The sequence below is a fragment of the Ptychodera flava genome, chromosome 19 (genome assembly GCF_041260155.1).
Source record: "Ptychodera flava strain L36383 chromosome 19, AS_Pfla_20210202, whole genome shotgun sequence".
NCBI classification, from domain to species: Eukaryota; Metazoa; Hemichordata; class Enteropneusta; family Ptychoderidae; genus Ptychodera; species Ptychodera flava.
This window is the reverse complement of record NC_091946.1, coordinates 25,857,013-25,881,304: the sequence shown is the minus strand read 5'-3', so window position 1 is coordinate 25,881,304 and position 24,292 is coordinate 25,857,013. Positions and strand designations below refer to the sequence as shown.

Here is a 24,292-nt window from a genome sequence, read left to right as displayed (position 1 = left end):
GGTCATCGCGGCGTACATTTTTGTTTATATACTGTACGTACTCCCCGGAGAAGACGCATACAAGATTGATAAACAGTTTGGTTACTCTAACATAAGCAAGTATGTAATCTTGAAACGCTACACAGAGCTGATAAATCTGCGCTGTTAAACAAACACTCGGAGTTGGTTCAAAAGCGTCGTCAGCAAGACAAATATCACTCATATCAAATATTTTACTATTTCATTAGGATTCACGACTGTAAAGGTACAAATCACAATTTGGCGGAAATTAAGCGCTCCTTGAATCGTTTTGTAATTTTTAAGAAAGCTTATCCTTCTCTCAGTTAATCCGGTATAAAAGCATTTAAGTTGAGGTTCAAAGGGATAGTTTATTGCGTCATTGAACGACCATATTATTCCAACGTTTATGGTAGTACTTTTTATGAAGTATTATGACTGCCCTTATATCTGGACGTGTCGCCAAGAATTCTACTTCAGAATACTTCACGCGGAATAACGGTCTCGATGGGACAGGTTCAAGTTGCCAATGAAAACAAGGCGAGCATCGGGGAACGGCCGATATAATACGAAGCAGTTATTTAACACGCTACTCTTTTAACTTCCTAATGTTAAAATACACATAATATATTTATTATTAAAAGTAAACAGGTTAAACTTAGACATTGTGATGACCTTTCCAAAACCAACTTTTATTTTATGCGTTGTTCATTTTTTTTTCGTTTTTCAACGTGAAGTAATGCCACTCTTCCCTTATCACTTTTGTGATTTGTACTTAGCGATTTAGGTTACAGATCAAACAAGAATTTGCAAAGTCATGTTCTAGAATCACTCAGAAGCTGCAATTGAATGACGTGTACAGTTTGTGAACGCGGTGACTCATCATTCAGTCTTTCATAACGATCACGCCTTAACGATTGGCTCCCGGAATGAGTCTCACCTGAACTCATTTTTTACATTCGAGTCATTCATACCTGTGCTTGGAATATCACCGAGTTCCCTTCAACGTTACTTGCTGATCTGCTTAACTCTGGAGACAGCAGAACATGTGACAACCGATCGCTGCTCAACGCCAGCGCAGCAAATGCAGCCAGCAACATCTCGAGGCCAGCGACCTCTCGCGTAATCTCGTTGAGGTCATGAGAACTAAACAGTGACGTCATCGCACTGACCCGCTCGGCTTTATTCAGAGCAAGCAGGCACAGCAGCAGTGTACGGCAGGCAAGTCTTCGTAACCGAAACTGGAACACTGATACGCGCCGAACAACTGTTGATAAACCCCCCAGTCGCCCTCCTGGAAACAAGTTTACAGGGAATTCAGATCGGGAACACGGCCATGGACCTGAGATCGTACCTGATCAGGAGCGGCTATTGGGTACACGAGAACGGCACCCTTCTGCCTCCACTCGTCAATAAACACAGCATGCAAATCATCCGCAACTTCGACCACTCAGTGGAGAAAACTCTAACGTATCTCGTAGGTTATCCCAACTCAGGTAAGAATAACTGCTCCACATGGTGTTCTCTGATCCAGTGTGGATGCTTGTCGATAGCCATTTACACACCATGAGTTGCTATGGTGGAATTTTGGCTTTGACTTCCCATAATGTGTCAAAGGACCGTGCGTAGACAAATGGCAGACATAATACCTAAATATTGTTTCTCTGCCATGTAAACAAAGGCGTGTGCATGCATATATATATATATATATATATATATATATATATATATATATATATATATATATATATAGACACATATTAGACGGAGATACATACAAACACTATGTATATGTAAGGATGTATGTACACTAGCAATAGTAGCATGTTTGTGTGTTTGTATTTTAATTTTACACTCAGTTTACGTGTGCGCTCACGCAATGTAGACCTACGATCAGTTGCGGGTATCGGTTACAAGCATATGTGTGTTTTTGTCGATGTATGTCGCTGAATTGGCGCACACTTAAGGTTCTCGGTCAAATTTTGTTCAGTTGACCGTGGTTTATAAGGCCGTTCATGTAATATGCACTGCCTAAGATGTCAAAATGTATTTTGCAAGACACGTTTACTTGAGCTCTGTAATGCCCTTTCTATCACGTCACTGAAATTAAATAAATTTGGCCAACCCGGAAGTATTATGTTGGGAAGTATACACTGCGTGAACTTTTAGCGACATTCAATTGTAGCTAAAGGCATCACAATAAGGAAGACAAAGGAGTTGATGAAAATATAGATTTTTTTCAGATAAAGCACTTGCTTCCGTGGAGAAATAAATATCCTTTACTTTCATGTACACCTTCAACTACAGGTTAGATATTCCGTCTATCAAAGGGTGTGAAAAAGGCGAATCGGAAAAGCCATGTACAGTTTGTACTACAAGTTTGGTCTGTTTATTGCGTTTCAGTGATTATGTGTCGGGTGTCCAGCGTTACACAAGTGGTATTCGATAAACAACGCTACCCGCACTGCCGATATGTATAACTTGAATCATTGACGTGTAGATGTAAATCGATTCCAGTCGTGATTCTTTATTGGGACAGGAGAGTGATATATATTGTGCACTCACGAATCTACAGCGCCCATAAACAGTGGGCTTCATTCAAAAAATCCTATCACTGGACAGCACAAACACGATGACTATTCTAACAGGCACGCCTCGTGTCCTTACAAGAGTCGTTTGCATCATATTACCCCCGAGGAGGGAGGGGTGGTACTTCGTTTTGACACTCCTCCCTTTTCGCCTCGTGCACCATCAGACACTTGAAATTTGAAAAAAATGTAGGCATTTGTCTCCTGTTCTTTACCTCTGGCACCATTTCACCCCATCCTTTTGTAGAAAATGTAGAGTTCTGACGCCAATATTTGGACCAAAATGTACAAATTTGATCCCCGATTAAACGAAAAACTGCAGAATTTGTATTTTTTTATCTAGTCGCAGCAGTGATCTTTTCCAAAATTAGCATTGCCAGACGTACACTTCACAAGAATGTGAAACCGGCAATACCCCGTATGTTTAAAAACAATTGAAGGTCGTGGGTCAAAGTATCGTCCATAGGTCTGCCTCAAGTGTTGATAAGCTTTTTTTTTCTAAGCGTCCGTTATGACAGCAGTCCGAGTCTCTCTCATCTCATAAATATGTAAGGGGAACTGGGCTTTATACAATCTGTCATGGGAAGGGTCCGCGTCACGCAACGCTTACGTCTGAAAATATCCTTTAGGTAGAGACTTGAAGCAGTTGCAGGGTACGAAAAATCTCTTTCGTCTGAGGACAGAGTTGATAACAAATCCTCATATCGCAAAGAAGTTGCTCTTGGAAATGTGAACCAAGTACGAGTCACGTGGTTTGAGGTCACCTGGCTTGTGTACAAAGTGGTACCAGGCTACCCTCGTATCGCCATGGCCTTGACCTGAGGCTTATGCATAATTATATGAGTTTTACAATACCGGTGAATTTTGTGACGTCATCCCCCAGATTTTATTACTGATAACGTAAATCCGTTTATCCAGCACTGTGGCCCAAAATGTTTTCTACGATTACAAACTCACTGGTATTGCCAAAACTAAAATAATAGCAATAATGTACCCCCTCCCTTCTCCTCACACATATTTCTTGCAAAGTTTGGTTTCGTCCATAATGGGCCATGAGGGTGTACACGTTTGCTTGGCTATAACCGTTGACTTTACAGCCAATTGTACACTGTTATCGATTCATGTCTTTGAAAACACTGCGTCGTGAACCTCTTCCGACTATTACAGGTGAAGCCATCTGTCCCAACTTAGTAATACTTGTGTACTTGTAGAGGTGTCATGATTACAGCATATACAGAAAACGGCCATTTCGTTGCGAAATAATCGTAAAGTAATGGCCAGCCCGAACAGCAGGGGTCGATTTTTATCAATGTTTCCTCTGAACAAATGTATTAATTTGGCAGAAGAACAAAGGATTAAAATTTCATAAAAAAAGGTGTTAACGTGATCCACGGCAGCACGAATTCTACTTTAATTGTACAGGGGTCTGTACAGCCGAAATTGATTTCTTAAACAATAAAAAACTAATACCTGAGATACATGAATAAATCTCCGAAGTTTGTAACTTTCTCAGTGGAGAATATAAGGATCTGTAATCATGAAGTGTAAGTCAGAGAAACACAACAGTTCTTGTGTGTTAAGCTCCCCTAACTTCAAGCGGAAATGTCTCATTATTTTTGTTAAGGAAAACAGATGGTCTGTACAGTATTTTTTCATTACACCAACAAAGTTTGATTTTGACACATTATCTAATGGCTGAAACCGCAAATGACGTCATCGTGTGCGGCTGCCTACATGTATAGAAAAAGGATCGAAAACAGTTTTGAGTTGCATATGAACGTCACCACACGCACAATATCATACTTGGCCATGTCATGGTGAGGATATTTAAACGTGTTTAAATTTCTGCAGATTAGCACGGGGCAATTGATTTTATCACGTATGTATCATATAATTTGAAAAGTAAATTCTTTACTTAAAAAAACGACAACACAATTTTATATGTTTGATTCACTCAATAAAGCATATTTTAATTTCAACTTTGGAGGGGGCAAGGGTCACGTGTTACAGTTGTTGCGCGAAGGTACTTTATGTCACTTAAAGGTTGTTCATGCTCCTTGCAGCAATCGACACTAGTACAGTTATAAATCGAAACAGTGATCTCAACGATGAATCGATTTGTGTACAAACCAGATACATGTACACGCCACCACGGTCCCTCTATCACGTGATAGAGGACCGTGACGCCATATTGGCGGTAGATGCACAAAGAATTCGAAATTAATTCCCTTTTACGGGGAATGTTTTCCAGGTTTGGGAGCAACCATACCTCGAGGGTCTATGACGCAAAATATGTATGAATGATATTAAAATAATGAAAATAATTAACACTTAGTCATTCTAATGAAGGAACATGAGAATTTCACATGATAGTTTTGTAGCCTGTCACAGTGAGTTTTTAAATATAATTTCAGACAAAACATGTAAATTGAAGATAAAGAGCTGTATTGATGTTTGTGATTGGATGTATTCATCCTTATAATAATTCATCTCGTAAACTCTCTCGTATGATCGAAACCACGTCCTTCTATATATTACTATATATATATATATTTCGGAGCACGAGCACGTAAGAGAGAGGGCTCTACCCCTATTCCTGACGACATGCAACTTCTACAATGTATGAAATAAACGGGTGTTAACTTTGAACTCTGAGAGCCTGTACGCTGTTTGTGTATCCGAACGACCTTTCACAAAGCAAAATTCCGTTTGAAGAAAGTTGTGAACTGTAATACTGTGTTTGGAAAAAAGGAAAGGTCACATTTTATATGAAGGTGGACCACCCTGATTTCCTCCTTCCTCATTAACATTGAAAGCTCCCTCAACACAGGGGGGCGACTGTCGAGAACCTTATTGTCAAAGTGAATCATCACAGGATATTTGCGAAAGTGTCGAGAAATCTAATGTAAAAAACGACTGTTGGAATCAGTTTCAACTTGGCGTTTTATAAGCCACTGCGTAGCTCTTGCAAAACAACACAGTTACGTAACCTTGTTTCAGAGGTTGTTGTCTAGGGTCGGTCGGTCTTTTGTCTCTAACAAACACAGGCACTGCCGAAACAATGACTTCCTTATTCCCGTGTACATGCTTGGGGACATGTTACGCGAAGTTTGTTTAATCATTGCCGCCATGGAGTGACCTTGGCTTTCTTCAAAGACATGAGAAACTGTCGTTTCGTGCAGCAGATTCTGTGACCGAGTCGATCAGTGTGCCTGCTACGCCAAATTGACGTGTGACCGACTCAAGACGCTTTGAATTCTCGCCCAGATAATGTCACAACAATATGAATGCATTTGTAAGAGAACTGACTCAAAATTTTCCGAAATCGACGCAAAGAGCCCACAAATCTTGAGATGTGGAATGTACACACCAGAATCGAGTCACCTTGGTGCCCGGGGAGTCCCAAAGTAACCATGTCTCTTCGATCATTACCTGCACGGACACGTGCTCCAAAGTAGTAGTGCCTTTGTTCGCAATGCAAAATGTCTCTATAGATACGCGATGTGTAAACTATGTTTGGATGGACCAATGAATGAATGAATCACGGTTTCTCTGCCCCAAAGGAATTGTGAATGAATGAATGAATGATTGATTGAATCGGTAGATTGATTAATGTACACATCTACATACGTGTATACGTCACATAGATACACATAGATACATAGACACAGACATCGATAGATAGGTATAAATACATACATACATACATACATACATACATACATATACATACATACATACATACATACATACATACATACACACATACATCCATACATCCATCCATACATACATACATACATACATACAACCATACATACATACATACATACATACATACATACATACATACATACATACATACATACATACATACATACATACATACATACATACATACATACACTATACATACATACATACATACATACATACATACATACATACATACATACATACATACATACATACATACATACATACATACATGCATACATACATACATACATACATACATACATACATACATACATACATACATACATACATACATACATACATACATACATACATACATACATACATACATACATACATACATACATACATACATACATACATATAATGCCATCGAAGGATTGAACGTAGTTACATATGGTCAATATTGCACGCAATAGACCAGCCGTTATTTGTTTTTGTAGGTTAATTTATGACCCCCGTTGTTGGTGCTATGGCTGACATACCACTCTGTTGCTTTGCTTTTTCTTTTTTTTTCCGAACCAGGGTCATGTTGGGTCAAGTACATGATGTGGAACATAATGCTACAGGAGCACCCGAGTATGCTGAATGAAGTGGACAATATGCTCAGGAGAAACATCATTTTTACAACGCTAGAGTACAGCTCACCAGAAACAGGTCAGAATGTACTAGTAGTCATAATCATGTGACGACGAGAAGGTCCCAAAGTTGATAGGTCGATGAACACGGGATTGCAAAAGCGGAAGTGCCGTATGGCCAAGAGAATAACGAGCAAACCAGACAGATACAGCAAGAGTTGATAGCGAATACGTGCCCTCGTACATCATAGACAGTAGAGCGGGAAGACCCTCTAATGTCTATGCTTACATATATCCGGCATCCACGCAGCCCATTACGCGCTGAGTTCATCCACGGTGATCGCAAGTTTCAGTTTACGCGGCTGATCAAGTATTTATTTTTAAATTTACCTCAAACATTGACACGTAACTCTATTAACCTTAGCAAATTATTGACCCACCGATATGATGTTATGTCGACATCTTAAGCTTAAAACTAATATCGCGGAGGACGGTGTCAATAGACCTTACATCGACCAATCCAATGGTCACGATAATATTTTCATCAAGCTATCGAGCCAACCATATGTCTGTCCTCTGTTAATCAACCCACACAGTATGATCAAATTACGTTTGTCATCTCACTACCTATCAATATATGTAGCTACCCACGCACCACCCCGATTTCTCAACTGAACAACCAATAACCACTTCTGTCTCAGGCCGAGCATCCATTTAGGTGTGGATTACTCTCGCCTTCCATCCAGCACTCAGTGCATGTGGATGGAAGTCATTTTTCATCGCCATTTCTGCAATTTTTATTTAGATAACAGTCAAAACATCTCGCACAAACCTAGATGATGCCCACCGTGAGCGGCGATATTTTTAATACCATTACAACACTGAGGGCAGTTACTTTGAAAATACATTGTAAACTTTGTGGCGAATTGTAGATAGCATTTGAAGTTTGTCGTTTAGCAGAAAAGAGGCTCAGCAATGAGACAAAATCACTCAAATATCCAGAATGCTTCAGTCAATTTTAATTGAAAGTCAGTTTATTATATTTTGCCCCCGTGTTCGACCACAGTACCCGCACCAGTGGTTTAATAAAGGCAAATGAAACATATTTCAACTTGAGTTCATGCCAATCCATTAGTGAGTCGATGAAAGTCGCCTGAGACGACACAGAGGCCATCGAGTAGGGGGTTTATGTGTCAACGACAGTCGGCTGAAACAACATAAAAGGGCTTGCCATCAAATTTGAGGGTTTTCGGTCGATGTGAGTCACCAAAAACGACACAAAGGGACATGTCATCGAATAGAAGGGTTTTCAGTCGATTTGAGTAGACTCGGGCAACACAGAGGGGCATTGAAAATGAGAGCTGTTTGTATAAATGAATGCATATTTTCCCACGTAAATGAGTTTCATACCGGAGGCACAAAACGTAGGCGTAATGTTTCCATATGAAAATTATTTATCGAAAAACTGGTTTCCGTAACTGCAATTTTTTAGTGAATTTAAAAATTGACAAGGAGAGTGGCCTTCGCCACGAACAGATACCTGTGTCTGCACAGATTATTGTCAATCATATCTGTACTCCGATAAATGCATTCGCGATGAAATACTGATCATGAGATAACTTTAATATTCTACTGAATCAGCATTCGATGAGTATTTTGTTCGGGGTTGTAGAGGGACAGTTCTTACAAAGGTGGACCTTAGCTCAGATAATGATGTCACTCTGACGTCACACTCGCAGGGTTTTGATTTAACGACAGAAGGAACACAATCAAGTCAAAACCATGTATTTGATAAGAAGCCGGTTTGAACGTCATCGGTGCGGGCATGAGCATGGCAAAACACAACAACGGCCCATAATGAGAAGCCGGTGGTCAACCCAAAATGGCGCATTGTACGATATTTTCGACTGTAGACTTAAGGGGCGCATATAAATTTGCGCAGTTACAAAGACGTGTTGCGACAGATTCACGGGGAAAGAATAGCCACACTTTTCATCATCAGCGATTTTTCGCACTGACACTAGTCATGGAAAACATTTTTAAATCACGGTGTACGACTACCACCGCCATAATGAGCGTATCGACAAATATACCTAATTTGGAACTTGACTGATGTGTAAATAAAAGCCGTGTGAAATCCAAAAAGTGGGCCCCATTCGCTCTACTACTACTGCCACTACTACTATAAAAGCTGCCACACAGGGGGCAGTAGGTCCAAAACGCAATTGGCAATGTGTTACGAAGCTACTTCATAGATACTAGAACTTAAGTGAGTCTTAGTGAGTCAGTTTACACGAGTGAAATTCCACAAAACGGGTCATAAACCTTCACTCCCCCCTTAGGCAGGGTACCACCCTGTCTGATGACTTCGCATTTTATTGTAAGATCTAACAATAGTGGACGCGACCGATGAATGATGGGCATCAATTGTGATTAAAAGTCGAGAGTAAAAGGTCTTGAAATGCCTTTTTTCTCTGTACGTTTATTTCCCAGGGAACTGTAACCACATATCATATCACATATTGTAGTTTGTATAGGCACTGGCAATTCTTTATAGATCCTTGCTTTCTGTCGCTTTGCTCGCAGGTGAACCAAACCACCAAGAGGTATCCCACATGCTCGTGCAGTGCCCGTTTCAACTCGTAATCTCCACGAACCTGAGCCGAGACATCGCTCCGAAGATTGTACCCAACCAACAGAACAAGGTAGATGGACTTAGCTATGGTATATTGACAGTGCTTCCTTCTACGTCGTGACTGCCACGTGATAAATAGCTTTTCTTTTATCAACAGTAACTTTGGTCTACCTTTTAAATGTTTCTAAGGTGCATGTTGCTACATTTAAGTGGCGTTTCATAGCGTATTTGTTTCCGGAGTGTGGTTAGACTATGTGTATTATGAAGTGATAGATGTATATATGTGGCTTCCTGAGCTATAGAAATTATCGCTATCGGACGAGGATGATGGTAGTGATTGTCATGATGATGATGCTGCTGATGATGATGATGATGTTATGATCAGTCACCGAGACATCACACTCACCGTTACTACCAGACTCCTCACATCCTCCATCATCATCATCATCATCATCATCATCATCATCATCATCAAAGCATGATAGAGTTGTGCTAGTTGTCAGATCCCAAAAGTTAAGAAAAATCACTAAGTCATTCTTATTAACCTAATAATTGTATTATCATCCGACAGGCTGTTTTCTTAGTGCGAAATCCAAAAGACGTCTGCGTGGCAACCCTGAAAGCTTTACTCTCGGAGAAGGAACTGCAGTCTCGAAGGGACTTTGAGAAATACGCAATGGAATTTTTAGAAGGGCATGGTAATAACTGCCAGAACACGGCTAATAATCATATTTTAGTAAATGTCGTACGATTTACTTCCGACGAGGGCGAGAACGGTCATAAACATTTGGAAGGGGAAGCGACACAGAGCAAATCGAGGAAATGCTGTTCTTTAGACGCATATAGTATGTGTGTATAAACCCGGGTTGTTGACCTTTTGGTTATGCACGGGTACAGTGTCCCGGTGATGGAAAACTGTTACTTCATTTTATTGAATCCGGCCGCTGATGCTTCAGTCTCATCTTAGAGTCATTTTACATGTAACTTATAGACACACACAGGGCACACGTTCATCACCATCGTCGTAAACCACGCGCCCCTTTACGGCAACAGCTGGACGCTACCCGCCAAGAGATTTTTGCGTAGTTCCGCGGATGATGCCCTGGCCATGGCTCGCGAGTATGGTTCATCACATGCCTACTGCAAGGAATGCGATATTGAAGCTCGGATATTGCTCGGCTGTTAATTATCCCGAAAGACCGCTATCTTTACACCCGCTTTAATTTGACAGTCGTTTGACATTTACTACACGTGCGAGTTGTATATCTTATTTACATTTTTGCAGCGTCATTTTAGCCTCAGAGCAATATGGTCTTTCACAATTGACACATTTGTTTTCTCTTCCATAGTTCCGTTCGGTTCATGGCTTGACCACACTTTGAGCTGGTGGAACCACTTCAAAAGCCGAAGCAACTATCTCTTTCTGACGTATGAGGAAGTTAGAAATGTAAGTTCAACATTCAAAATGATATCTGACTGGTATAACTGACAACTTTCCCTCATCACGGTTGATAAGAACAAGGTGGACATTTGTCGTTTTTTACGCAGCAAAACAATCACACCTGTAACAGCCCCATACAGTTCCTGCCATGAACTGTGTCCGCGAAGAAGGCACCAGACTGTATGCAGAGCTCACACTCACGTGTGTACACAATGCCGTGCTGAGTGACGTGAACCAGTACGCGAACCCGAGGCTGCTGGTATCAGTATCGGCATTTCATGACTTTCAGCTCTGCGCATAAAGACGTGATGGGTCTGAAACTTTCGTTTTCGTTTTCCTGTTGGAAGTACAATGACCGGGGGGAGGAACACGTGTAATTGTAGAGCAAATCAAAACATCAAAACTTTTGCGAAGTTAGTAGGTATTGAGGGCGTTATCGGAGGTACGCCTGTTAGACCTTGTTTACAAACAGTGTATTTCAGGCACAATATCTAGATGCATCACGTCAACATTGCTGCAACATTTAAAATTTTCGATGTAAATTATGACAAACGTGTTTCAACTGTTTATTAATCGCCAACGTACCTTGGATACAGTGTTTACATTGGTCGTATGGGTCCCATGCGACCTTTGAGCGCAGTTCCGGCAACGCCCTCCCTTTAACAAGTCATAACGCACAGCAGTGAATCCAGGTCTGTCTGTCTATACAACAAATTGCGGAGTCGGTGGCCGCTGAAACGGGTCAGAAATTATCTGGTCTTGTAAAGTATCACAGGAACTTGATAAACCGTATACTTTTAGAGGCTATGTATGGACCTGTGCTAAAAACACTGGATAACATAGATTTTTCTTTCCGCGAGATCCGGCTGAAACTTGCCCTTATGGCGTCCACCTCACATCAGCGTACGATCGTATTGCGGTTTGTCAAAGTGTTTTTCATGAAATTATCACGAATGTGTAATAGCTTGCTGAAATGACTTTATTTCACAAAATCACCGACTTGAACCAAATCCGTGTCCCATCGTTCGTACATTACTAAGACGACATTAAATGTCGGTTGGTTGACATATTTTCTGAACTATCCAGTAGCGTGTGTATCGATTAATAAACACCGTGCTAACATGAGGCTTACAATGTTTCAAGCACATGACGTAATATATCTCATTATATATCATTAACTCACCTTCATTGAATTCACTTATCGGTTAACGTGATGTAACATTAAATAACATGTGGTATTCGATATGATTGTACAATACGGTACAGATGTGTGAGATATCAGTTGTGACATACACGTTACATGCCCGCCATGTGGCGACGCATGCGTACTTCACAGTCAGAGTGAAAATGCGGATGACACTGTGACCAGTTGTCCAGTAGTATCATGACAGATGGCACACCTTCAGACAGAGAGATAATTGTCTTACAGATAGTCAAATAGCAACGGAAAGAAAAAAGTCAACCCACAGGAATGTAGCTGGGTAGCCCTATAGTTTGACAAATTTCAATGCCTTCATTGAAGTAGGTCGTCCGACACGCAGACGTATGGTCTACAATATCTCTCTGTATTTTGTCATAACGGTCAGTGTTTTCAGGGGCAAGGGGAAATTTACATACACATGTCTCGTTTAAGGTACTGAGGACGCGCCCGGGAACAAAATTTACTCAAACGTTCCCAAATGAAACTCTAAATTTAATCGCTTCCACAGTCAGGAATAAAATTAAGAAGGTACCAGGCAAATTCACCCAAAATTTCTCGATATACATCCAAAATGGCCGCCATATACACTCTTTACTCTAGCGCCACCGGGAAAATAAATTTTCGATTTTCAAAAAGACAAGATAGCGAAAACTTTATTTATCCCACAGGATCCGAAATCAGTCTACATGAGAATCAGACGCGTAAAAATTTGTGGAAACTTGAGTTTGTGGCCGAAAAAACTCCCCCGAGGCTCATTTATTCAATATATCCCCGGAGCTGGACTTTTCTTGTCGTTGCCGTAAGAGAGTCGGGTACTTTTACGACAAGGTAATCGCACTGAGCTATGATTTTCTACGTCTCTGTGTACAGGATATGCGTGGCACGATACAAAAATTGGCCAAGTTCATGGAAAAGCCACTGTCGAAGGAAACCACAACTGCCATCTGTAAGAAGTGTTGTCTGTCAGTGGTGCCGTGGAAAGAGTGCAGGAAAGAGAAGGACGACTTTCTTGAGAGTATCAATGCTGGTAGGTAACAGAAGTACGCATGCCAATCACGATGCATGTACACTAAATGAACAGTGCAATAAAACATAGGCGACAATTGTCAGGGGATTTATGAACCTGATTCCGAAGCTTACTATGTGTTCCAGAGGGACAATCGCAATTATCAGTTTTTCTTTCAAGCATGACACTGCAACACTGTTCGAAATATGTCACACAAAGGTCGATGCACGTGGTGGTAATCCACACAACATCAAAATGCAGTGTTTAAGCAGTAAACCACACCCAGCGACGGATTACCACGATATTTTGACCAGTTCACGACATATTTGCACGAGCGATAGCGAATGCATTATGTAGAGTGAACTGGTCAACCTCGAGTGGTATAGCCGTGGCTGAGGTGGTTATTATGTAAAAATATTAAATTCAAATTCTGGCGGGAAACGTCAAAAAGGAAACTTTAGTCTAGCTGAGAGCTCGTGCCTGTTCCAACCCTGTTATATTGGCAATAAAGTACGGTTATTTTCACGTCTGGACCAATCAGATCGCCGTATTTGTGCCATCAATGTACTGGTATGCTATAATATTGATTATATCATACCTGTATATTGATGGCGCAAATACAGCGATCTGATTGGTCGAAACGCGAAAAGAACCATGGTATATTGGCGATATACCACGGCTGGCATACGCGCGAGCTTTCAGCTTGAGCAAAAATCTGTTTTTGACGTTCAACGCAATATACTGTTATGATATAATAGCAATAAATCACACCCAGCGACGGTATACCACTCGATTTTGACCATCGCTGGGTGTGCTTTATTGCTTAATTAAAACGCTAGGAAATAAATTATAAGTTGATTTGTATACAAAACAGACACATGACTCATTTGCGTCGGACATCCATAATGACGCTCCTCGCGTTTTTGTTGTACGGGGATGATTAAAAATCACTTATGAATTTTTCATAAGTGATTTAAAGCAAGAGGCGTGGAATGGGTAAAATAATAATACTATAGTTTATACCTGATGCTGTCACATGATCATTAGTAATTGCAGTCAAACACTCTGATTTAGCTGCATGCTATATTTTTCGCGAAATGGGAAGTGGATTTGAATCAGTTGATTCTTAATTTTGTGAACAAGTCACCTTGACTATTATTAAATGTAATTTTCGAATTAGCTGCACCTTAAATGTAGAATGTGCCTCGGGGACAGATTGAGACTCTCAATTCTGTACAATTCTTTTCTAATCGACAACTTGTGGCAGCTCATTTTAAAGCTCTTGCAGTAAGAAAAATTTTCACCGCCGTAGTTTTTCGAAAATCGAAAGTTTTGTTTGGAATTAACAAAGGGATGGCGGCCATTTTGAATTTCAAATATCGGTTAATGTTAGGTATGTGTTTCTTTAGTGGTCTGGATTTGGTAAGAGAATGGTTGAAAGTTTCATTGAGGACAGTGAGCAAAAGCTTAAATATTTCACTTCCAAGGCAAATGTTACCTTAAATTACCGAACCATTAGGCATGGTAGCTACAAAGAAATGTTTTACAGTATAACAGTTTATTATTATATTATGCCAGTATTTGTATGGTGAAAATACAGCAATCTGACTGGTCGAAACGTGAAAATGGTAGTGCTATATTCGCGATATAACGTGCGAGCTCTCACTTACAGAAATATGGATTCCCTTTTTTGAAAGTTGCACGTCAGAATTTCAATATACTGTTATAATGTCATAGCAATAACCTACATCAGAAGTTGGCATGAATATCACTCGATTTTGACCAGTTCGCTGTGTATTTGTACTGGCTATCGCTTGTTCATATATGTCGTGAAACGGTCAAAATCTCGGGGTATGGCCGACGTTGGAAAGTTCTTTAATGCTTAAATCACAGTGCCGTATGACATATGTGGAATTACCATTACAGATGAAATCAGAGATATTGTGTTTACTTTTTTACAGGTCCTGTCGATGAGTGGAAAGATTACTTCACAGTGACGCTTACGGAAAAATTTGATGAAATTTTGAAACCCAAGCTCGCGGCTGTTGGACTTCTCGATAAGATGAACTTCTAACATGCTTAATTAGGGGGAGATAGTACGGCCAAGTTACAGTTTGAGCGCCATGCGTCAGTTACAGACTGTAGGCCCCCTCATACATGTACCCAGACTCGGTGATGCAATCATTTTGGTCGTTAAGTCATCGGTTTTGGTAGTTATGTATGGAGGAACCAAGTGACGCAAAAAATGGGAAAACACATTTGATGGGCACTCACAGGTCAGAGCAAGCTGTTATCAAAGTGTTGTGCTTTAATCTCATGGCCTGTCCTCGCAATTATTCTGGGCCACGTGTTAACTTTGGGAGTGAAGTTCGCCGCTGGATTGAAACTCATTGGAAAAACAAAGAAGACAGAATCTAATACATCCCTGTGGTCTGTCAACACGTCTCCGAGAAAGGAATTTTCTTCTTCGGGGAACTATCGTTGTTGCGCCTTGAGAACAACGAGCGCAACCGAGCCGCCATTCTAAGATAATGCCGGAACTATTACGGGCGGTTACGATACTGACGTTGTTGGTGGTGAAACTCAACCAGTGTGAGTTTAACTTTGACGTTGTCTTTTGATTTGCCTACGGTTGAACTAGTAGAACAGTCGCCACCACTCCGGTCTTGCTTAGGGAAATGTAAGGGTCTAGTGGAGCAGTAGCGACGGACAACCAAAACTAAACTGCACGCATGGAAGGCAGCTTCTACTAACAGACGGTTACAGCGTCCGTTGGCCTTCATCATTGCCGGTTTGCACGTTTCACGATGATAAAGTTCATACAGTCACAGAGATCTGGGTTGAGTACCTTAGTATCAAATACCGTCTTCTTGCCAGCGTTTCCATAGGAACCGGCTGTTGCACGTGATACTGATAGCGGTACAACAGATGAATGCACCACCAACCCCCTCCCCCCGATCCACGAGGGGTAGCGAATAATTAAAACTTGCGCATGACTGATGAAGCTCATAATATTTGAGGGCCAGCACTATTTTGTTATCATGCGCAAATTGGCGCAAGCTATCTGTATAGGCCATTTAAACCGTGCAAATGCAGGGGTGTCCACCTTAAGACTTTCTGACATTCACATTCGCTATTCAGATTTTGTATTGAAATGTTTATTGTTCGAAAACTTGTCAGCAGTTAAACTTACAACAACATATTTTAGCAAGTCGGGGAAGTTCCAAATCACAATTCGTCTTCACATATTTTCACACTTTTTCAAACTTTCATTTTCAGGGTTGGGGGCCGTTGGTCGTGTGCGTTTTGTAAATACCCATAACACCTACTGAAAATCATCCTTGCAGGCCGTGTCAATTGATATGGTTATCGTAGTATTGTAATAATGGCATAGGGTAGCCTGTAAGCTTAACCCTTTGAGCGCCAAAGTCAATTTTTGTCCCCTTTATAAATATATCCCAGTCAGTTTTTTTTCTCAGAATTTTGCCAAAATTTTCATAAAAATCTGCAGCCGATGAAATGTGACGTCCATTTGATCCAAAATTGTCAAAAAATTACGGAAAAATTCATAAAAATTGGTAAAATGTTGCACTAAAATTTTGGTGGGAAAAATTACAGCACTCAAAGTGTTAAAGGGATAGGTCATTTACCAGCTTTATCTAAATGCAAATTTTCCAACATGGTACAAAATTCAAAATAAGACTATAGACTAACGCCATGTATATAGACAATGTCAACAACAACTGATGCGAGAACCAGGGATTGAGAAATGCCCCTTTAAGCTGTAGCAACTCTGCTCCATAGGTAATGTTACTACTGCATTCACACACCCGGCGTCTATTAAACACTAACAGTCAAGTGAGAGGCAAACGAGAAGTTTAAGCGTCTCCCTTCGACGAAACCAAACCACAGCATTATGACACTTGATTCACGAACGTGGCTTAGATTTACTTCAAGTGATTGATATTTCTCTAGGATAATCCATCTCCCATGGATGATTACATTAGCTGACATTACACAGTTTGTTTATGCACAACGATGTCACAGGTAGAATAAGAGCATATTGTTAAGTGTACATACATTCACCAGTTTAAGATGAAACGACCCTTATTCAAACACTCTGCAGTCGTAGTGAATACATAGAACAGGTCGCACAGTAATGATAAGTTAGCAATCAATGTCTGTAGCAAAGGTCGCGATACCGGGGTCAAGGACTCCTCGACCTTGCTTGCCAACACATTACATAATGGTTTTGCGCAATACGAATCTCGGGACTGCAAAGTCATATCTCATCATTATCAAAATACAGAGGGCACATATAAAACGTTTTAGACCAACTTTGAATTATGGATTTTTAAAGTCCCCATGGCTCATTTTATCAATCGAAATATTTTGTGGTGGGAGGGTTATATAACAGAGACAATTTTTGCTGTTTTAATTTTATTGACAATATGATTCCTCTTTTAATACCTAGAAGACAGTCGAAGTAAATTTAACCGCATTATAATTCAGTATCTTTGTTGCGCTTTTCAACCACATTTCTTAGTTGTCCTTCCTTTTGTATGGTCCTGTTGGCCTGTTAAGGCAACCATTGCTGACAAAATTTATTTACATGATATTGTAGGTCCCTTTGTTCTCCTTTTGAAAATTGTGGCCGGGTTAATCGATTTGCTCAAGACGAAACTGATAAAAAAACCGCCTCTCTGAGTTAGGAGAGTTCTTGGAGACGTCGTGTGCTTTTGACAAAATGAATACTAAACATTTCCGCAGACCAAGAAAATGGCTGATACTAGGAACGAAAATATTTGATAACAATGATTGTTTGTGGCGCTTTCTGGGGATCATCGTAACACCAAATATTAGGAAATATCTCGTGTATCCGCCATGAATCGTTTGGAGAGACTGAAACCGAGGCCATGCATTATTTTTGTTCTTTTTTTACTGTAACTTATTTTTATATGAGCTCAGCTTTTATTTTTTGTCATTCATTAGTTAATGGAAATACATTATGTTCCATGGTATAACAAAATGCGTTCATCATCGTTCCGTCAGTAACATTTCACAATTTTAAAGAGCATTTCGAATCTATGTAAGTTGTTGGCCATTGAACGTGCAACACATGATGGTAATTTTAATACAATCAGTCGTCACAGACAGTGATTAAACACGAGTAGGCAATGCAAATAATTGCAAAGAGTTATTTTTCCCCACACTATAGTGATTTACATACCGTCAGTAATTTGTGCAAGTTGTCAGTTTGCCAACTTTCTGCGGAAATATATGCGACATGAAATGTCATGACAGCGACTCTCCGGCTGAGTGTGCTTTTTTTACTCTCACACAAGCGCCACTTTTAGGTTCACTGCAAACCCCTTCATGGTGATTCCAGACTGGTACACCCCGTCAAGTTTGGACAAGACTGGCCATGGTACCCGAACGACAGTAATAGACATGTTTACCCATCATTCAATGTATACTAGAATCTGGAGCGCTGATGTCGTTTCCTTTTGTCGCTCGCATTTACCATGGATCGATTTATCCAAGCGGATGGTTACCCAACCTAGTGACTTTGATATGAGTGGGAATCTACATACACTTGGCATTTTAGAGAGCCTCTGCATCTACCCATTGTAGATTTCTCATCACCGTTTACAGATGCATTTACACCAAACGCATTTTCTTAAATACACACCAAATGTTTTGACAACCCAGACATAAAAGCTGCCGACTCATTTAATCAGCGGTCAGGTAAACAAGATAGAGTCAATGGTTTTTAGAAAAGACATATCCCTCTATTTAGTAAGACAACAGGCGCGCTGGTCGGGGTAGAAACTCTTCGCAATTTACCAGAACACCATAAGATGCCAGTTAATAACCCTTTACAAGAGTCCGGCTGCAACACATTCACACGAGACCAGTGCCTTTGTCATGTGCTTCCAACTAATTACGAAATAAGTAGGCAGCCGTGTCTAAATTATCAATACATTTTGAGAGTATTTCATTAAGAAATAAGAAGAAGTGGTTGATGTACATGCAACTGTGTAAACGGTGTGAAATCTCCATTACTTAACATTACTTATCCTCTGCCAGCCAAACTGCAAAGTTTTGACGTCAAATCATTGAGCTCAGTCTTTGCAGACAGGGACGCTGTGTAGTCGCATTCGTGTTGACGGATCGTGTGCGAGTACACTCGAGACTTAACCTTGTACGTGTTGAAACGAGAAAGAGTAAATAGTAACCTTTGGTTGTTACGGGACACCATTATCGTCTACATCTCTTGATAAATGAATGACATGGATCATCACTCAATGGTCAATGTTAGAACCCATCGAGCAAGCGCAGCAGTTCTTTGATTCTCGTCAGCCAAACACTCTACATTTTTCTCTCTCTTGGTGTTATTATTATCTGAAAAGAAAGTGCTATATACGGTCCATCGACACATCATCAAGGGATACACCCGTATGCGTTTACATATCGTTGGCGTTAGCTGGGACTTCACGGCGCAGACTTACAAACGCAATTGTTGAAAATTCAGCTTTGAGAAGTCATAATGCAGTTTCGTCCTCCAATATTGATTTGTTGTTTAAGTAGAATTTCGTTGGATACGTTATTTGGAAGCTGTGTAAGGTAGTTCGCGTCTCGAAAAATGAAAGACTTTGTATATTTAAGCCATCATCCAAGCGGCGAAAGCCCAATTACAGAATGAGGTACCCATAACCTACTACAACGGAACAATGGGAGGTAAAGTGCATTGCTCAGGGGCACAACACCTTGCAAGCCTCGAACTCACCATCCACCGACAGTGAGTCCAGTACCCTGACCACTGCCCGACGATGCCTCCTCTTTTGCAGATACTTCGAAATGAAGAATAAAAAGGAGGGGTCACAAAGCAAAACTTGCTACAAGAGAAACAAATTACCGTATTTACTTACAACTTACACTTGAAATTCAAAATGGCGGCCATCCTTATGTGAACCATACAGAGGGAAAACACATTTTTTATTTTAACAAAAACAAGACGGTGTAAATTAAATACCCTTCAAGAGTTTTAAAATGACCCTACACAAAGTATTGTAAAAAATTGAGTCCCATTATCTTTCCTAGAGGCGCACTCTACCAGAATGATAAGGTGGTAAACGTCAGAGATTTTAATTTGTGCATGACAAGGACTCTGCAGTCCATCACATACACCGTCGTCGACCAAAGAAGTTGGTATAATTTCGCACGTCATGATACCAGTCTCCTACTTTTGGTGTCATCGTTAATTAATAATGCCTGTTATCTTCGCTCATACCGTAAAGTTAATTAGCTTTCAATTGTGTTCAAAGTGATCGATCGGAGCTTACCATGTGAAGTGAAAGCTGAAAGATCCCTTGCGTGTCGTGCTCAATGCAGATGATTACAAATACAAAATGGCAAGTGGAGAATAACAGAGGAGAAATAGATCGATCTATGGTCACTAACAACGTTAATTTGCGTCGGCGTACTACAGGGGCGCTGTTTCAGACCGCCTATTCAAATTAGAATACCATGAAAATCAAACCAAATGCCCACACTAAAAATGCGTCGATATTGGTCCAACGGTTTACATGTGCAATTTTCGCCATCATTTTTAACTCTCTAAATGGGACAAGAAGTCTACAAACCAAATTCCAGATCTATTTTACGATTGACTTCCGGGAATATCAGAAAAAGGACGCCAAAAAGTTACATATACTAATTCTGTTAGTACCAGTACATATTTTACTTAACAGCTATCATACTAGCAGATACACAAAAACTGATGTTTTGACGAGAATGAGAAATAGCTGATTGGCTTAAACGAAATTTCATCGCATTCTGAGGTCAAAATTTGAAGGATGTTCAAAATCAGTAATTTTGCAACCTTGCACATATTATGCAAGCCTTGCCAACCAATCTCATTTCCAGCCAGTTCTAAATTGGCAACTTGACCAGTAATATTATTTCTGAGAGCATCACCCTTGTCATGTATTTCACAAACAAGCTCTCGATGCTCATATGAAGAATTAAAGGCATTCTACTTGGATCACAGTCTACATGTAATCCGTTGTTTTCGTACAACTTCGTCATAACAGGAATATATGGGTTTTTAATGGGCCTGACTTCAAGTCTGCTGACACCTTTGTTATAGATTCCTTCCTGACTTTGAATGGCACACGACTACTCAAAATTCCAATAGCTCGATTTCATACAGAGCTTCTGAAAAAAACTGTGCAATTCATCGTTAGGCTGTTCTATTGGAAAATGGAGCACTTTTGTGACATTCGAAGTCAGAAATTAATAATAACAAAGGTACTAGCTCAAAAATATTTTACCATGTAACTTACTTCCTCTAATCCTCTTTCTCCCTCTAATCTTCTTTCTCTAATGTGTATGCTTAGACTTTAAACTCTTTTCTATTAGCCCCCAAGTTCTTAGGGAGGGTATGAACAGTTCGGTGGTGGACTAGTTATAAAATCTGACTCATTACTCTCTTACGTTTGACTCATTTTCCGACTCGGGGACCCTTCTCTTTAAACAAAGTTTGTTTGCATAACTCGACAGTTCGCTGACTCCATCTGTATAATTTTATCTGTTTTGTTATTTTCTGCAAGTATGACCCCTTTTCTCATCATGATTTTTAACTTCTTAAATCGTTCAGTCTGAAGAAGAAGAAGAAGAAGTAGCAGCAGTTTTTTTTTTATCTGACGGGAACTTGAACAATGGCGAGACCATGGTGTCCGTGGCAAAGGTCTTTTTTAAAGTACACATCGCATATTCTGACGCACCGTGGCACAGTTTCTATGTCATGCACAGCAGACAGTATCATGTATTTCTGTTATCTCTTTCGTGACAAAGTCCAAGCTTGTCAAATCTTTGGGTTTATCAGGAACAGGTGAATTTTAATCACATGTAAGTGCAGGGTGAAAAACAGCCACATGTCAGTTATACTTTTTTATTTCCGGGCTGTGATAATTATAGGTGTTGGTACGACTATAGTCAGCTGTGGAGCGGAAGATGTCTCTTCCGAATTGTCGTTTGCCTGGATATAAGTAAAATCTTCCAATTTTCTCAAATGCACGTTGAATACTGCCCTCTCCACCGAATCGATCCCTTACCTGTTGTGACTCCTAGAAACGTGATGAGAAGAACTGGTTCCAATAAATTTAAAAGACATTAAGGATTGAAGAACAAATTATATTAATACTTATTAGCGTAGGCCTAGTAGCTTGAATTTGAACGTCATCTCATGCTATCGCCAGAGAAACAGTTGTGAAAACCTTAAAACACAATATGGATGTTATTGCTCGGAAATTAGGTCACTGCAGATGCAATGTCCACGTCACTTGGGATACAATGAGTTGGATTTGAGTTTATTAAAAATATTAAGCCCTTTTCTTATCTGTCACCTGTATTTCTGTACGTACCAGAGGGAACTTGGTTATGTTGTCTTTCTTGTCTATGTTATTTTTTGGTTGTTTTTTTTTTGCTGAAGAATGCTGATGTGTGGTCGATGCTGTTTCAATCATATTGATTTCGTTGCAGAACGCCAAAATACGTGTAATTGGGTTTCCCTGGCCTTAAGGGGAGAACCATTTGATTTCGGGGGAGATATGGAGGATTTTGAGAAAAAAATTATCACCAGGTGCAATAGAAGAAAAAATAATTGATCGTGTCATGGCCTGAGAAAAAAAAAATTGTCATAACAGACAGAAGTGAAAAAAAAATTGTCACAATGCACCAGAAATGAGCAAAACTTGGAAACCTTAATATTCTCATGTATTCTTTGCCGGCGCAAATGTTTTTACCACAAGCAATTCTTATGTTTTTTCCCAACACTTATGATATGAGCATGCGCTACTTAGGTCTACTTCACACCTCAGTGCACTCAATGTTTTCGTTCCCTTTTCTGACCCAAGAAATTATATTTTATTTTGCACCCCCTCTCGTGCTCTCCCTTGAGTCTTCTAACAGTTTTACTGGTAAAAGACAAATTGAAAATACCTCTCAGATTGCACTATACACTGCACCGTGGCGCACATCAATTTCTCTAAATTTTCACAGGATCTAGGACAAAACTGAACTATTGTGAATTCATCCTTTATTATCACAGAAACATATGTATAATTGACCTCAGTTCAATGACCATTTTGACAGTTAAACATACCATATTCAGGCTTTTCATTAGAAGCTGGCAGCTGGAGAAATGACACAAGAAGGGGACAGATTTTCCGTTCCTGTATATTCATTTGTCTTCAGTCTCTGGCAAACAGAACTGTTTTTCACAAAATGTATTGTCATTGTTTGGTTGTTGAATATTGTGACTCAAACACTGATCATGCAAAAAATGTAAAAAAAATATCAGTGTTCAATGTCATTTTCAAACAGTTTTACCGAGTGCAAAATAAACTGAAACTCCTCTCAGATTGCACCATTAAACACATCAATTTCTCAAAATTTCCAATACGAGAGGGGGAATCCCCCTCTTGTGCTCTCCCCCTTGGGGTGTTCTAACAGTTTCACTTATTAAAAAAATTAAAAAACTCTCAGATTGCACCAGACTGCACCATTGCACACATCAATATCTTAAAAATTTCCATGCAAGATAGGGGAAAGCCCCTGTGACACTTTCCCCCTAAGCCTCTCGCGTGTTTCCCCCTGTACTTTCAAATTCTGCCCGGTCAGATATCCTAGTGAAAACCCTGTCATAATACCCATCCAAATTAAACAATATACTATATGGTTAGATACTGGTTATAGCGTGAGCTTTTATATCTTTATTTTATTGTGACTTTGAATTTCATTTTGATGGGTTCACCTTTTTGAACCATCATGAGATAACTGACGATAGTCTAGCAGAGTACATCAGGATTTGAAAGGTCTTTACTGTTGCTGTATTTTGTAAATTTTACAATTACATGTATTGGTATTTAACTTTTCTAAGTGGGGGGGGTCAGTCAAAATTTCAGAGTTAGAGAGGGAAGTTACTCAAATTCATCAGGGTTGGCGAGGAGGGGGAGTCACTCGAAATTTCAGAGTTTCAGGCCGTAAATAATGACGACTCCCATATATTCAACGCGTTACAA

General features: G+C 40.0%; 1 protein-coding gene across 1 annotated transcript; it reads left to right on the top strand.

Moving 5' to 3' along the window:
- The first annotated feature begins 907 nt into the window (after nt 1-907).
- On the top strand, nt 908-18,512 carry LOC139119078 (amine sulfotransferase-like). Its single transcript, XM_070682704.1, has 7 exons — nt 908-1,493; nt 6,870-7,001; nt 9,509-9,627; nt 10,129-10,255; nt 10,907-11,004; nt 13,070-13,226; nt 15,167-18,512. Exons 1-7 carry the CDS (start codon nt 1,334-1,336, stop codon nt 15,277-15,279), a joined length of 906 nt encoding a protein of 301 aa, XP_070538805.1. The 5' UTR covers nt 908-1,333; the 3' UTR covers nt 15,280-18,512.
- The last annotated feature ends 5,780 nt before the right edge of the window (nt 18,513-24,292 follow it).